Raw genomic sequence first — 17,337 nt, 5'->3', positions numbered from 1 at the left:
TTTTAGACATAAGCTCAAGATATTTTCATGTGTTATCCTACGACATAAAATACATCAATGATTCCAGGTGCATTTTAACGCTTTTATATCCCTCACTGCAGCGCTTTATGAGTCAAGAAACACGTGTTGAGGTGGTAAATAGAGTTGGTATTTGATTTCATGTTGTCCAGAACACAATTATGCTGCTGCATGATACAAACAGACACTGCACCTTCATATTGGACGCCTCGGTCTCCAGTTTGTTGAGGTGGTTGGAGTTGTCCTCGAGCTCTTGTCTCAGGTTGGAGTTCTCCATCTTCAGCGCCTCCACTTGCTTCAGCAGCTGATCATACGATGCTGCAGCCATCTTGGACTATCTCTTGACCTACAACGACCCAGAACACAGGAACGATCACATGTGGTTCAGAGCGATGCTCGGGTAATAATACACAGAGCAGGACGGACAACAGATGCATACAAGACTATTCTGATATATAAGACCTTACAGGTTTGGAACTAAATGAGGCTGAGTAAATGAAGACTGCATTAAGTTCTGGATGAACACTCATAAAGTTTATAAAGATTGATTGATTTTTGACCAGTATATTAGAATATATTCAAGTTCAGAGACAAAATAACTGATCAAAGATAGGCTTTAGCAATTAAGCAAGCTCATTTGTTTATATAGCACACTTTATACACAATGCTAATTCAAAGTGCTTTAAATAAAAGTGATTTAACATCAACAAATTACATGCATATATAGATATATAGATTTAAGAAAAGTATATAAAAAATAAAAAAATAAAAAATTTAAGCAAAGAACGTTTAAAGCTTACAACATTTTAGCTAACAAAAATATCTGCAAAATCAGTGGCGAAATTGTGATATATCAGTATATGGATCACTGTACAATTATCGGCCTTTTCTTTGTTTAATATACTGTTATTCAGAGGATGATAAATAACAGTATATTAAATTTTATATTCAGATTTTCGCATTTTATAAATAACAACTATAAAATAGCATTTTATATATATATATATATATATATATATATATATATATATATATATATATATAAACACACACACAATTATTTTTCTAAAAGATATATTTCATATCTATAGATAGTTAGATGGATATTTCTCAACTTTACAATATTGATGGTTTGCGAAGTAAAAAACTGCAATTTTATAAAAATTGTAGATTTCTTTCCTCCTACCAAAAAGGGGGGGTGGGGGGGTGGGGTTAGCATGCAAAATAAAACATGCAGTGAAAAGAATAAAGTGAGAAACATAATGGTTAATGCATGTATGAAGTGTTGGCCTGGAAGATTCCTCAAAGCCCATCAGTGTCGAGTCAATCTTGAGTGGGCATCATCCTCTGAACTGATGCAATATACTCAATGACCAGGTCACCACACTCACGAGGAACACAATAACACACACATGTGTGAGTGTGTGTGTGTGTGGAAGGCAGAGCCGATGCCAGCATGAAGCTGCGATCAACGAGTCCCCATTTTTATCTCCATCCTGAAGTGAAGGCCTGATCAACCGTGTGGAAAAATCAGCACATCGCCACTAAATCACCACTGACATGCTAAAGATCAACGGCAAGCCCTGTTCAGCATGACTCTAGATTTCTGTAACTGTATATTAATGCATGCAATTGGGAAAAAAAAACATTTTTGCACTTTCTGAAGAACCTGTTTTCTGGTCCAGCAGGTGGAAATGGTGCACCTGATCACTTTAAAGCACAATTAGAGCACACTTCTCCTCAAATACATGCATTATTTGAGGATTCATTCAAGTGTTTAAAGAGGAAGCACATTTTAAACTTGAATAATGAGCATTGCAACTATGTGCATTTGCCCTCAACAACGCAACAGTTTTTTTTTTTTGCTAAAATACTAAATTATAACATATTGCAACATTACAGATTTTCTAGCAAAAAACACATAATGGTAAAAAGCACATTGCATGCATAAGAACTTTAATAGATATGAGCAATGCAACTATTTGCATTTGTCTTTTTTAACCACAATATCGAATCATTATCTCTCAACATTAGGAATATCAATGGCCTGTGATGCAAAATATTGCAACATTATCAAAAATATTGATTTTCTAGCAAAAAAGTGGGAAGGAATAACATTGCATGCTATTGCACTTTAATAATTACAAGCAATGCAACTGTGCATTTGCCTTCAAAACGGTTTGTGCTAAAACACCAAATTGCACAGGGCAAAAAACTGTCAAAGGGAAAAATGTGCCTGTGGTGATTATTTCACAACATGTACAATAAACTCAATTCCTTCCATTCCACTTTCACCAGGTTCTGTTTAACCTGGTTTTACATTAACCAACATAAACAGCCTAGATTACAAGCAGCCGGTCAATGTGTCAGGGCTAATCTGCAGCTGTAACCAATCAATGTGACTCTGCTACAGATTCTGCCACTGTTTCCAGGGCATCTACAGCCATTACAAAGAAGAATATACTATCACTATCCGCCTGTTTATAACAGATTGGTCAGATTTCCAAAGGGAACTAAATGTAGCCGATACAGACAACAACGAAAAAAATTGAGAAATTTATTTGCATAATCCACATAATTGCATCAAGATCTTGCGATCATAAAGTAACCTGAATAATTAACCAACATGGATGCTTATGATTTAATTAGGGCTATTATAAGGACAGAAAGAGTCCGATTGCAACATAAACCTGCTGACGCACATTTTGTGCATAAACGAACACTTGCACTTTTAAAAGAAAATGCAATTAAAAGGAGAAATTCATGTATGCAATGATGCATTTTATGCTCACAATATTTGAACCTTGCACAATGTATGCTTCGCGATTTTGTATTTTTATAAATCCATCGTAATGAAGAGTACAAACCTCTCTCTGGCATGTAGACAGAGCAAAATGGTCGACATCTATTCAGCAAAAAGGCTCTAGGTATGAGAGAATCAAAAGGAAACAGGGAGGAGTAAAAAGGAGAAAGACTCATTAATATTTCAACACTTTCTTAAAAAATGAGAATGCACCTTGGCACATTTTCCAAATCTTGTGTGCATTTATTCATTAGAGGTTGTGCATGCATCGCTTCTGACGTGTTAAAGCAGTCACCTCTTCGCCAGCAATGCAAGATACGAAATCCCTGCATTCAAGATGCCCTTCCCTCCGTGCACAAAGACACGGTGTGCAATGACATCCCAGTCTAACATGCACCATCTAACCTACCCACAATCCTGTTTTGCACCAACATATCCAGTCTGCTTTGTTCGTGCATCACCCTGCTAAATCAGAAAATAAGGCTTTTGTTGCAACAGCCCCTTTCATCTTGTCAGGAGCATTTACTGCTTACATTTAGCAAGGAATCTTGTCCATCGCTGTAAATAATCAGCCTTCTCGCGCATCTGTCCTCTCACGGCACAAAAGAGGCTTTTTAAGCATCCTGGTGATCAAGCATGAATCCCAATCGATGCACATCCCCCCACTGACTCCCATCAAAACAAAAGGCTTATCAGCACCGCCTTGCTGTACCACAAACGCACTATTATTTCCTCAGAGCTGAATAGCCAGAACAGTAGACGACGCATCAGCACGCTTGCATGGAGAGATCCGGGCGTTAAACAGAGACTTACCCCATTCTGCTCCAGTGACAGCCTCCATCCCAGCAACACATCTACTGTGTCAGTTGCCGAGAGCATCAAGCCAGCCCTGAGTCACATGGACGAGGGCTCGGCCAATCAGAAGCAGCCAGCCCAGGCCGGTGCTGGTGCAGTGGCTGATGGTGGCTTGCCCACCATACAGCTGCTTCCCTTGACTAGCTTTATAAGCTCTTGCGGGGGAATGGCGGAAGGTCACATGACATGATTTACAACAAAAATGATCAATATGACAGCCTAATCACGGATCATATAGAATGTTTAATGCATTAAAGAAAAGCTATGATGGACGAATAAAATTGAGAGATGCAACTGAAATCGATACTGAAACTCGAAATTAGATGCAAAAAAAAAAAACAAAAAAAAAGCTTGACATTGCATAAACACACACTTTAATAATTATTCTGTGCAATGCAATTATTTACTTATTATATGATATTAATAATTATATGCAATGTCAGACATTATTTATTAAGTAACTTTCATTTTAAATATTTTATTGAATGCAAACAAATGGAAAACTATTTAACATTATGCAATTGCATGATGTAATTAATTTATAACATTTAATAGTGCAATAATTTAATAAGAAAATGACAGTAATTCTTCAGATTTACATTTTGCATGCAAGATGCACAAGTACACTATTTCTACAATCTAACCAATCAAATAGAAAACTTGCACTAAACAATTTATGTACAATAAACCCTAATTTAAAAGAAATGTCTCACAGTGCATGCATAGACTGATGCATAATAATTATTGTGTTTAAGAATTATATGCAATGAATAATTTACGTTTTTGCAATGTAATTTTATTATGAAATGGTTTTTAGAATGTAGTTTCATAATTTATAATTTTATAATAATTGTGAATTAACAGCTTGTAATTAATTTAATACCTTTATCTCAAGCTACGTCCAAATGGCGTTACACAACAAAAGCAATTTTTCCAAATTCTTACAATCCATCCAACCACATAAACAATAAAAATGTATGCACACTAAAAAAACATAATTTAAACATTGACATTTCACATTCAGTACGACTGAATAAAATAATAATTTTAAAACCCTATCATTTAAATTCATTTATTAAAGAAGCTTTAATCTAAAATTTATTTTTACGGTCTATAGAAGAAATACCAAACAAGATATTTCCACAAATATACAAAACCAGCACAGTAATGAAACTTATGCATGAAACTCGAGTGGAACGAATGTGTGTAAACCTTAAAAATTACTCCATTTGGGACAAATGACAAATCAAAACGTTTTACTTCTGATTTACATAGAAATTTGTTGTGCTTGTGAGCCACAGTTTCAAGCCAAAACATAATGCACACACAACATTTGCTCCAAACTGTAAAGGACACAAAGGGTTTTCTAAATAGCTAATATTTTAATAAAACCTCAATCTATAATTTCCATGCTTAAGTATCCCTGTTCATTTAGTGCTAATGAAGTGTAGGACCTATACGTGACAAAACACAAATATTTCACTCCAAACTTGATTTGTTCAACCAAAATCAGCAACTTTTCAGGAAGAACTGAGAAGACAATGCCTATAACGATAACAGTATATTAAAAAAATACACCAAAACTTGCCCAATCTCACATTAAATATCAATAGGTTTGCTACGGTCAAGTTCCCCCAGATTCGTTTCAGAAATACAGACACATACAAAAACTCCATCAAAAATGTACATTCTGTCCTTATTTATACATTTTTGCTTTACTTATTACACAGGGTTTCTGCATTTTTATAAAAGGTACTTTTTAAGCACATTTTAAGACCAAGTGAAGAATATTGAAGTAATATATTGAATGGAAAACAATACATCAGTATTAGAAATGCTTGAAAAATACAAACTCTCTGCATTAGTTTTTGATTGCAAAAAAAAAACAAATGCATTCTCTTCCTTAGTATTTTGTCTTGTTTTATAGCCTAAAGATTATTTAATGAAGTTACATTAACTCAAGAAGCAAAATTACATCAAATAAGAAGTCTTGTTTAACAAGAAACTGCTCAAACCTAAGTTTATCATTTAAAACAAGAACAAATTTCTTCCAATGTGCTCAAAAAAACAAAAAAACAAACACTTAATCTGACTCCATGGATAGACATTTGTTCTTGTTTTAATCAGAAATTCTATTTAGTTTTCAGAAAACTAGAATTCATATTTTTATTTTGCATCACAAGTAATTACAAATTGGAGATACGATTTAATGCACTGATTACAGGCTTGAAACCATGAAATACTAACGGAAGACAATTATAAATAAAATATTGCTCACTGTTTTCAATGCAAAAAACAATAGAAGAGCATTAAAGCAAGCAAATAAAGTAAATATATATATATATAGCGAGTTATAGCATGCATAACTGTTTGACACCACTAACAATTAAGTAATAAGTACTATTCCACTGCAAATAACAACAAATAATCATATAAATATCATTTAATTTAAAATTATTTATTTAAAATATTTTACTTGAGGACAGGGAGATAATATTAGATGCGTCGTAAAGCAGTAAAATAAACAATAACCATACATGACATTTGCACTGATATGATTTTATTCAGTATTTATGGACTTCTGCTCATATCACAGCTGTTCTATAAACTCTTAACACATAATTACACATAAATAGACACTTCTCGAGGCTCAGCTTTAGAAAGCACTATTTGTTTTAAAAACACTTGTTTTATAAACTCAGACAAAGCATTATTAACACAAAAATGTGTTTATTAACGCGTATCTGAGTTTGTGTTGTTTATATAAACACTGCTGAAGCTTTTTAAACTCTTACCTGCACAAACATTCGTCCTCTTCCACTAAACCACTCGAGTGTATCGCCCAAGTCGGGATAAATCCCCGGAATTCATACTGTTAGAGCCCAGTAAACGGATGTTTCTCGGTTTGCTGATTATATCATGTGTTTGTAAGAAACTTTTCCTTCTTTTGTGTGAGTGATCTGCTCAGCAGCTTCTGTCTCCTCGACGCTGCGCCATATTGTTAGTGGACGCGCATGCGCAGTGAGCTGTGTGCGCAAAACTCCACCAAGCGGCAGGCAAAAGAATTGCTTCATTCTATTCAATAATGGTTAGACATTTATTTAGTGGATAATAAAAAATAAAATAAAATAAAACAAGGCTTTTTATTTCACAATTCTGCCTTTTTCCCCTCAGAATTGTGTGATATAAAGTTGCAATTCTGATTTTTTCCCCCAGAATTATTTGCTTATATCACGCATTAGTATCAGTATTAATATGGAAGCCCGTTTCTGCCACTAAATAAAAAATGAAACAAGGTAATCGTGACTTTTTAAATCACAATTCGTATTTTTTTTTTCCCTCAGAATTGTGTGATATAATCTTTTAATTTTGAGAAAATAAGAAATAAAATTAAGAAAATTAAACGATTAAGAAAATAAAGAAAATAAGAAAATAAAATTGCGACTTTATATCAGGCAATTCTCACTTTACAACTCACAATTAGTAATTATTATTACTAGTATTAGTATCGGTATTAATATGGAAGCCGTTTCCGTCACTGAATAATAATCTTGCAATTTAGTTTTTAGTTTTTTTTTTTTTTTCTCAAAATTGCAACTTTATATCAGGCAATTCTGACTTCATAACTCACAATTAGTAATTAGTATTACTAGTATTAGTGTCAGTATTAATATGGAACCGGTTTCATATTTCTAAACCTGTTAAAGTCAGAATTGCAAAGTATAAACTCCCAATTGCGAGAAAAAACTCATAATTGTGAGTTATAAAGTTAGAATTACTAGATATAAACTCACAATTCAAAAAAAAAAAAAAAGTCTGAATAGTGAGATAAAAAAAAGTCACCGGACAAGGCAGGAAAAAAAACTAAACTATGAAAACTATGAACTGAAACAAGGCTATGAAAACAAGAAACTGAAACAAGACTATGAAAACTAGAAACTAATACAATAAGAGAAACAACTCAGAGAGGGTTTTTTTATTTTTTTTTTTATTGCAACTATTGCTAGGAGAGGAATATATGCAGAACAATACTCGGCAGTGTGTGAGAGGAAGTCCAATACTTATAAAGCGTGTCTGATGATTGTGCTGTGTGTGTGATTAGTCTCAGGTGCATGGTGTGATTGTTATCATGTGAATGTGATTGGTGCAATGGAGCATGGGAAATGTAGTCCAGGGTGTACTGTGTAGTGTAAGAGTGTGTGGTGGATGATGACCCCTGGTGGTGAATTAATAGAAGTTCACAGACCGGATCTTGACATTATTAGAGCCATTTTTACGTAGAGAGATATTTAGGGTAAAATAGCTTTTTGTAGAGAATGTTTCATACATTCATGTTGCTCACAGCAAGTTAAAAACACAATGTACTTTATAATAAATGATTTTATTTAAAAACGTTAATGTTTTACATAAATATTTTTAACTAATAAATTTGATTTTGAAATTTACTAAATTATAATATCATTGACCATTATTTAATATTTGAAAATTATTTATTTATTAAATAATTTTATTACAAATAATCATTATTTATAATAAAAAGTTGACTGATAAATAAATGCATGAATGCATGATACAAAGAATGACTTCCATTATTATTAGAGGACAGGATGCGCTGAGTTTCCAACAGGTGGCAGGAAAGTCTTGCTCATGACACACTGATGCGTGCACGCGCTTGGGAGGAGTCACACACATGAACAGCCTCTCGTGCTGCTTGGCAACACACAGCATGAATCCAAGTGAAATATCAGGAGATTTTGATGGGACACTTGGACCAGTCCAGCAGCAAAAGTCGCCTACAAGCCGAGAACAGAACTAAAGGTTCTAGGACTTACTTTCAGGAGCGCGATGAACCTTTCCACAGAGACTTTATTCATCTTTTGAGTTCAGATGGGACGTTCGGCTGGTGCAAACATCAGGTGCATGAGGACTGAAGCGGAGAACATGTAACAAAGGAGGACACGAGCTGGATGATGGACTGTAACATCTCGAGCTCTCTGTAGGCTCTTCAGTTTGGATCCGAACTCTTCCTACATCTTCTGTCTAGTTCAAGATGAGTTGTTTCTGTTCAGTCCAAGATGAATTTTACTGTGAGGTTCTGCTCCTGGATGAGTCCAAGCTGATTTTAACCACCCAGCAGCAGGGAATAAAGGTAAAAGATGCATTTATAATAAATTATTTCAGTGCATGTCTTCAGAAAATGAGCTATCGTGATCCAAAGGGCCTGTAGGTTACACTCTGCTTTTCTTTCTTACCACACTAATGAACAAAATAAATAAAAGATGTAAAATCATGTTAATTCATCATACTGATTTTGAACAGTCCTGAGGTGCACACCCTGAACCCATGAGCCCAGCACACTGGTAACCAGAAGATGATCTGGTTAAACACGAGAGACCAGCTTTATTATATACAGCTGCTGAACAGGGACTACATCAGATTGATGCTTTAAAGCGGTTATGGTGTGTGCAGAGAAATATTTAACCTGGAAGTGTACACTAACTAGGAGGTATCATGGGATTGCTGTAGTTTTTTGGACTTGGTGTGTTCATGAAGCGCTCTCGGAACTTTTGCTGATGTTCTGGAAGAGTTCTTGAAAGTTATGAGCAAACGTTATTAAAATGTCTGTTCAAAGTTGTTTTGTCTTTATATATAAATACATGTATATAAAAACGTAACGTTTATACATTGTTCGTGGAATGTTTTTCTGAAACATTTTGAACGTTCTAATGTTTTTTAAATGTTACTTCTTGTTTCGGAACGCTCAGAAAACGTTCATAAGGAACGTTCAAAGTTTTCAAAATGATCAAATGGAACGTTCCCTTGAGGCTTGTAAATAAACAAGACATTAAAAAAAAGTAAACTTAAAGTACAATTTTATATATATATATATATATATAATTTTTTGTTGTTGTTTTTTTTCCTTTTTTTACATTTTTGTATTTGTATCAGAGTGGTCTATCCAGTTGAAATTGTATCCCAGCTAACAAAACTATGTTCTATACAATATGTTAACGTTTCCATAAAAATGAGAACGTTATTTCTGAATGATCACGGAAGTCCGGGTTTTAAAGTGTTTTTTTTTTTTTTTTTTTTTTTTGTTGTTGTTGTTGTTGTTGTTTTTTTAGAATTTTCAGGGAATGTAACATTTTATACATTTTCCAATCACTATGGGAATGTTACTTTTGAATGTTCTCTGAACATTCTGTAACAATAGTAACATTTAAAAAAACGATAGATTAACCTTCAACGTTTCAGAAATAAAATGCTCCATGAACGATGTATAAATAACGTTTTGAGCTATTAGATATGAGAATATTAATATTACAGACCAGATAACTCAACCAAACGTTGATGGAAGAACCTTGAGAGAATGTTCTCTGTCAGCTGGGCTACTGCTCGTCTCCTAATCATGATCTGAACAGAGTATGGTCAGAGGTCAGACTTTGCTGTGAATAGTTGATGGACAGCTGGTCTGTAATGTACAGTACATGAGGACTACACAACTTTGAAAAACGGGCAGTGTTTGGAGTTTGAATGACTCTTCTTTTTTCTTTTTTTGCACAACAGTGTAGCTTTTAGCTGATATCTGCTGAGAGGAAGTAATAACAACAATGTGAAGGGATCAAAAAAGCTTTTTCATCAGAGTTTTATTAGTTTGTTGACGTTGCTGGACATGTCGAGGTCGTCGAGTTCAGGTTGAGATGAAAGTTGATGAAAGTGTCCATCTGTCACGCTTGTCTGGATGTTCTTAATGTTTCCCTCCATCAAGGACACTGAAAAAACAACACAGCACAAATGAAATTGTAATACTTTTGCTTAAAATTGAAAGCCTATGTGTTCCTATGCACATCCTAAGGTGGTTGCTAGGTGTACTCTTCCCTTTCATCGACTTTAATACTTTGTGCATGTGATCTAACCTCGAGCACTAATACTGATAATGACTAATAAAAGTATTTTTGCATTTATTTGTGCTTGTAAAGTCATTGCTGATTCTGCTCACGTGCACAGAAGCTCACACACATAAAACACTGAGCGGTTCACACACACACTTACGACACAAAGGCCTCATTGATTTGACCCAGACGGCGGTGTGTGTATTTGTGTGTGAGGAACAGAACGGCTCACGAGTTTCCATCATCACAAAACAAAGACAGCAACTTGGAGGCCGTGCTTGTGTCGAGGTGATGCTCTCATTTCTGACCAGATTTAGACTGTCTTCCTCCGCGGTGTTTCCTGTGAGAAAACTCATGGCACGAAACAATAAGGACCTTTGGCACATTTCAGAACAAAACAAAACAAAGATTATTAAAAGCTGTTATTGTGGCGTTCAGAGGTTCAGGATGAGGTGCACAGAAAATGTTTTCTTTGTACAGTGGCGATATCACATATTTGAGGGAATCTCTGGGACACATTTCGCTCTACAATTGAACAGAAATGAAAGCAAGTAAATAGGAAAGTTTATTTACGTGACAATTAAACAAATTCAAACCACCAAATGTTCTTATTGTAATGCAAAACACACAAATAATATGTCATTTTAACATAATGCGGACTAATGCGAGCTCTGGATCTAATCCCACCTTGATGCGTTTAATGGGATTCCTGCATGTGTGGTGTTTTACATATTCACTTACACGCTGATTTCACAGCTCACATTAATAATGATGATGAGCCTAATTAGTTAATTATACAGTAGAGAAGAGGACAGAATTAAATTATTGACCGTTTTGTTGTACAGTGTGACCATTTAAGCGCATTATCTGGTGCTCATCTTGTAATGAAAATGTGCCATTACAAATAATAAACCGCGTTCGCAGCTCATATGATGTGCATTTTTGTGCATTAGCTTTCCCAATGATAAAACATTTAATGCATTAAATATATATTTATTTATTTTTATTTTAAAAGTGCATGAAGTTTTCTTTTAAAGGTATGGGTTAGTCTGTAAGGGGTTTTAAATATTTTTGAAAGAAGTCTCTTCTGCTCACCAAGTCTGCATTTATTTGATAAAAAATACTGTAAAAACTGTAATATTGTGAAATATTATTAGAATTTAGAATAACTGTTTTCTGTGTGAATCTGTGTTAAAGTGTAATGTATTTCTGTGATGCTCCGCTGTATTTTCAGCATCATTCCTCCAGTCTTCAGTGTCACATGATCTTCAGAAATTACTATAATATGCTGCTCGAGGAACAGTTCTGTTTATTATCAATGTTGAAAACAATTGTGCTGCACAATATTTTGGTGAAAAATGTGATGCACTTTTAATTTTGGAGGATTCTTTGATAAATAGAACGTTCAAAAGAACAGCATTTATTTATCCCGAGATTTACATGTTTCTCTGTGTGTGTGTGTGTGTGTGTGTGTGTGTGTGTGTGTGTGTGTGTGTGTGTGTGTGTGTGCGTGCGTGTGCGTGTGTGATGCAGGGGTGTATGGTTTCGTCAGAGACAGGCACAGACAGACTCCAAACCTGAACTCTGAAGCCCCTGACAGCCCAGAGATGTTTTACTGGCTCTGCCAACATCTCATTCAAGAAAGGAATTCACTCAGAATATAATACACACCCACTGTAGCGTTCTGCCAACCAACTGTAAAATTAGATTAAAATCATATGATATTTTTTATTAGTTTGATGACAGTGGTGGCTAATATTAAGAAGATATGAACACCTTGAATACTCATATCAAGAATATCATGCCAACAACACCGTAGTAAAGATTCAAAACAAACCCAAGCTAATGCCTACGATACGATTTTATCAGTGAATACAAGTGTGCTGGAGAGATGTACAATATTGATAGTCTATTGCTTCCAGTGAGCCTGTCATACAACATTCCTCCGAGAAACCTCACCTCACAGATAATTATCTCAAACCTGTAATTAAAAACAATTGTTATTATAAAGGTGTTATTTGAAACACACTTAAACGCCTAAATATTGCTCTTAAGAATTTAAACCATCAGTCTTTACCCTTAGGAATGGACTCCTTTGTTCATATTATATATATATATATATATATATATATATATGTATATATATATACACACACACAACAATTCTTTCTGGTCCTTGAATTTGATTGGCTGATACGAGTGTAATATTAGAGCGCAACAAATCTTTGTTGCATTGTATGCAAATAGAAAATAGCACTTAAAAAAAAAACTATTTTTATTTTGCATGCATGTACCTCAAGAAATATTAAAGATACCTCAATATCCTTTTAGATTGTGGTTCCTGACAAATATTTCTATTGGTATCTTCATTTTTATGGCCCTATATTTCGATTCCAAATATACAGGAATTCCACTGTGACTTAATGTCCAAATTGTTGAATTGTACCCATTTTAATTGGTTGGAAACCAAAAGTACAGCATATAGTTTTACAATAATATATTCTATAATTTTATGGTCTGTTGGCAGAAAGTTACCATGGCTGTGAATTACTTTCTAGAATTAAAATTCAACAGAACTGTAATGGAAATTCACAATTTTCGTTTTTGCATTTGGCAGATGCTTTTATCCAAATGACGTGTGCTGCATTTAAAGTAAACATTTGATCAAGTCATGCATTCTCTGGGAATCGAACCCATGGACTTGGTGTTGCAACTGATTGAGCTAGAGTTGATTGCAATCAAATTCTGAATATCTTTGATTTGTGATTTCAGCTACTAGTACAGTAACCGTAGAACTTTCAATTTACACATCTTAACATATATAAATCCTCTTAAATCCCACAGAATTCTGCCGATGTTGTCACAAAATGGTGCGGACATGCACAGTCCATCTGCGGACTTGGTGTCAGCAGTGTTTTTGTGTCAGATGAGGTCAGAGGATTTAACAGAGATTTGAAGGAGCGAGAAAAGAACATGAGAATAATCTCTGCATCAGCGACTTCCTTCAGTCACACCGAGGGTCGTAATCTCTCCTGTCAAACGCAGAATCAACACTGATTGCTTTGTTTTTCTACAGACACATTCCTTCGGCGTGTGCAGACGGCTGAAACAGTTCTTAAATGAACCACCGTTGGCAATCAGAATGCTAATTATCCAGTTGATTGAGCTTATTGAGGTGCTCATCAAATTTACATCAAAAATTCGTCTGAGAATCGCTTTGAATTATAAAAGACTGATCAAAAATAATCAAGCCGGTTTGTTGTTCTTTTATGCTTTATTTAAACCTTTAAGAGTCACTCCAGAGCTATTCTGAACCGCGTCAGTCTTAAAAACTAGCTGCATCGGTCTTTAGTTTTGTTCCAGGCTTCTGTCGTTTATAATGGCTTGGGAAGTTCATTCCGAAGTCAAAAGCAAGCGTTCAACAAAGGCTTTCAGAAACGTTCATCCGTCATCAAGCTGAGTATTTCAACAAGCCTCGTGCATATGAATTATTACTGATGCTGGAGTCTAATTTTAAATTTGTCTGCCGTGCACAAACTCTCCCAAAGCGCAGAGCTCCAGAGAGACGTGGTTTCTGGGTTTTAGTTCCCAGAGAAACATGGAATATTCAGCTTCTTGATCTGTAGACTGAATCATAAACTCAGATCCGGTAGCTGGGAAATCTCTTATTAAAGAACTAACCAAGTTCCTAAAAAAAAACGGCATAGGATTCACTTTGAAACTATTTTCAACCCAAAATTGCTTGTGAAGTTCACAAATAATTGCAAAGAAATGCTAAGCTAATGTAGTGTTTTGTTGTAAAACATGCTCCAAACATCTTTATTTACTTTTTCTACAGTGTGGTGTATTAAAGTTCTAATTGTATTAGATCTTTTATTGGGGTAATATGTCAAAAAAAAAAAAAATTTATAAGGTAAATTTATTGTAAATCACTGTAGAAGAAATAACAATAAGTAGAATTTGTTAAAGGGACCCACGACCCAAAACAAGATAAGATGATAATAAAGCGGTTCGTTTCAATTAAAGCTGCAGTAGGTAACTTTTGTAAAAATATATTTTTTACATATTTGTTAAACCTGTCATTATGTCCTGACAGTAGAATATGAGACAGATAATCTCCTCCCAGTGTCCTATTGCCATTTGCAGAAAACCATCCGCTCCCGTTAAGAAACAACCAATCAGAGCTGCGGTCCGTAACTTTGTTTTGTGTTCAAAATGTAGAAATATGTATATAATAAGTGAGTACACCATGAATCCATTTTCCAAACCGTGTTTTTGGCTTGTCCTGAATCACTAGGGTGCACCTATAATAAGTGTTTATATTCGGACTATTTTAGATTGCTTCGGGGGTACCGCGGCGGAGTAACCCAGTACCTTTGTGATTCTTCATAGACATAAACAGAGAGAAGTAGTTCCGGCTACGATGTTCTTCCACAAGACGCAAGCAGTTCTGTTAATTAACCACTAGAGCGTCAAAAGTTACCTACCGCAGCTTTAATTGGTATGTTTCAAAAACTTTCTTTTTGCGATCTTGGCAAATCTGAGACATATTTGAGATCTTTACAGGAACTGTGTAGGAGAAACAAAAAATTTCTCCATATTCGGGAACTCTCGCTCTCTTTTTAAATTAAATTCATCATGAATTAATAGAAATACAACAAATACTACCATTACATATTAATACTTTTACTTTTTAAATAATGTTTTCTTCTTTTTCACATTATTTGCTATAAGAATTTTGGGCTAATAATTGTCATTTAAAAATCATTATTTTCTTTATGCAAAATATAATTTCCTTTTTTTTCTCCAGAAATTTCCACAAGTGTTTTTTTTTTTTTTTTTGGGGTCTTCTCTCGAGTTTGAAGATTTTCGTAAGATTCTTTTTCCAAGAATTTTTGGGAGAACAAATGAGATGGAAGCTTGTTTCCACCATGGCATAAAAAATAATAAAAAAAAAGGAAATTGCATCTTTTTATCTCACAATTCAGACTTTTTTTTTTTTTTTGCAATTTGGGGGTAAAAATCTGAAATATATTATAATCATAATATATATAATAAATCATATATATAATGTAAACTCAGAACTATGACTTTTTTCTCAGAATTAAGAGATGCAAAACACAATTGTGAGTTATAATATCAGAATTGTGAATTGTGTGTCAGAGATGTTATTTTGCTTTCCTGCGGGTTTTTTTCTCCCCCAAGTAAATTAGTGTGCATTTATTTATTCACGTTTCATGTTTGGCTTCCTCTTTCAGCTTTGGTTAATGTGTTTGGTTAGGAGCTCAAAGCACATGTTATCAGTGTTCGCTGTGTTTATTTGTCTGTAATTTCCTTTGCCTTTGATTGCAAGTGTTTCTTCCAGTCATGGTGGTTGGGATGTATTGCAGAACACAGACATTTGCTTTTTTCCCCCCTTGTGTTCATGTTTTTTGAGAATGATTGCATTGAAATAGCATGTTTTTTGGACATGCACCATGCCAATGCCACAGTGTAGTTGGAGTTGCATGTAAATACCAATTTGTTAATCATTCTGTAGTATACTGAGAGCATGCTTTTTTACCTTGTAAAGCCTTTCCAAGAGCATCCTGCATTTTTAACCTATTGTTTGCATTCACAGAAGAATGCTAGCCGCTTGTAATATCGCTGGTTAACAATGCGCCGTGACTCAAGACTTGTCAAGCGTGCTCCTCAGTGCTGTTGTAAATCTCCGCTGCTCCATGTGTCGCATCTTTGTCTTTTATTTTCGAGTAACTATGGAAACAGGAGGGTCTGTGCCACCAGCGCAGAGGGGGTTTGAGACACCTGGACCGTTTCCAGCAGAAACCAGGAGAGAAGTGGCTTTTCTGTTGTGTTTAGTCATTAAAACACGCTCAGGTCCCACAGCGCTCTCTACCTTTGTTTCTACTGTGACTTCTCAAAGCAGAGCTCCCACTGTCTAAGTGAAATCAAAAGAATAAAAAAATTAAATAGCCTTTTTTTAAGTGCTTTGTCATTCTTTTTATTCTAGGATGTTCTCAGGACTTTTTTATTATAATTAATTTCATCACACAATAAAGGTACGACTATATTAAGTACAGCAAATATTACCATAATGTATTGTGCTTGTACAGTTATTATTATTATAATTTTTCACACATTACTTGCATAAAGAATTTTGAGGCTAATCTGTTTTTATTTTCATGAAAATACATAATTTTCTTTATGCAAAATATAATTCTTTGTCTTGAGTTTGAAGAGAAATACTCTTTCAAAGAATGTTCTCCACGTTCTTTCTTAAAGAATCAACAATCTTTCTCCACATTTTTCTCAAGATTTGTCCTCAAACTATTTTCTCAAGATTATTTTTCAGAGAATTTTGGGGCTTAATGTGTTTAATTGACATGAAAAAGCTTTGCAAAATATAACTTATTTCTTTCATTAGAGTTTAAATAGAATGTCTTTTCTTTAAAAAATTCTCATGATTTATTTTCAAATCTTTTTTATCAACATTCTTTTCAAAGTTAAGAAAATGTGTTTGTCATAAAAAAGGATATATTTTCTTAATGCAAAATATAATTACTTTCTTTCTCGTGAGTTTGAAAATAAATATTTCTTAAAGAATTTACTCAAGATTTTTTTTCTCCTTAGATTCTTACACAAAGAGTTTTCTCAAGATTCTTTTGCCCAATAATTTTCTCAAGGTTCTTTCTTCACAATAGAAGCCCACAAGAATTTAGGGCTCAGTGTGGTTAATTGTCATGAAAATGGCTTGTTTATGCAAAACAT

At 34.3% G+C, this 17,337-nt stretch overlaps 2 protein-coding genes across 5 annotated transcripts in view; one reads left to right on the top strand and one right to left on the bottom strand.

Annotated features, from left to right (window-relative positions):
- LOC113054750 (adenomatous polyposis coli protein-like) overlaps positions 1-6,691 on the bottom strand; it is a 35,692-nt gene extending 29,001 nt beyond the window's left edge. Inside the window, exons 1-3 of one of the 3 annotated variants that reach the window (XM_026220528.1) lie at positions 3,635-3,803; positions 2,886-2,941; positions 212-364 (exon numbers count right to left, since the gene is read on the bottom strand). In XM_026220528.1, the coding sequence (XP_026076313.1) occupies positions 212-346 (135 nt within the window). In that variant the 5' untranslated portion in view covers positions 347-364; positions 2,886-2,941; positions 3,635-3,803. Of the gene's footprint in view, positions 1-211; positions 365-2,885; positions 2,942-3,634; positions 3,804-6,471 lie in introns of those variants that run through there. The other 2 variants (XM_026220525.1, XM_026220527.1) reach the window with 2 other exon arrangements.
- Positions 6,692-8,339: 1,648 nt separating this feature from the next.
- Positions 8,340-17,337, top strand: part of LOC113054749 (band 4.1-like protein 4) — a 37,747-nt gene continuing 28,749 nt past the window's right edge. The window contains exon 1 of one of the 2 annotated variants that reach the window (XM_026220523.1): positions 8,340-8,825. In XM_026220523.1, the coding sequence (XP_026076308.1) occupies positions 8,727-8,825 (99 nt within the window). In that variant the 5' untranslated portion in view covers positions 8,340-8,726. The remainder of the gene's footprint in view (positions 8,826-17,337) is intronic. The other variant, XM_026220524.1, reaches the window with a different exon arrangement.

Source organism: Carassius auratus, chromosome 35 (assembly GCF_003368295.1).
Source record: "Carassius auratus strain Wakin chromosome 35, ASM336829v1, whole genome shotgun sequence".
Taxonomy (NCBI): domain Eukaryota; kingdom Metazoa; phylum Chordata; class Actinopteri; order Cypriniformes; family Cyprinidae; genus Carassius; species Carassius auratus.
Note: the sequence above shows the minus strand (reverse complement) of the source record. Positions and strands in the feature narration are given on the sequence as shown.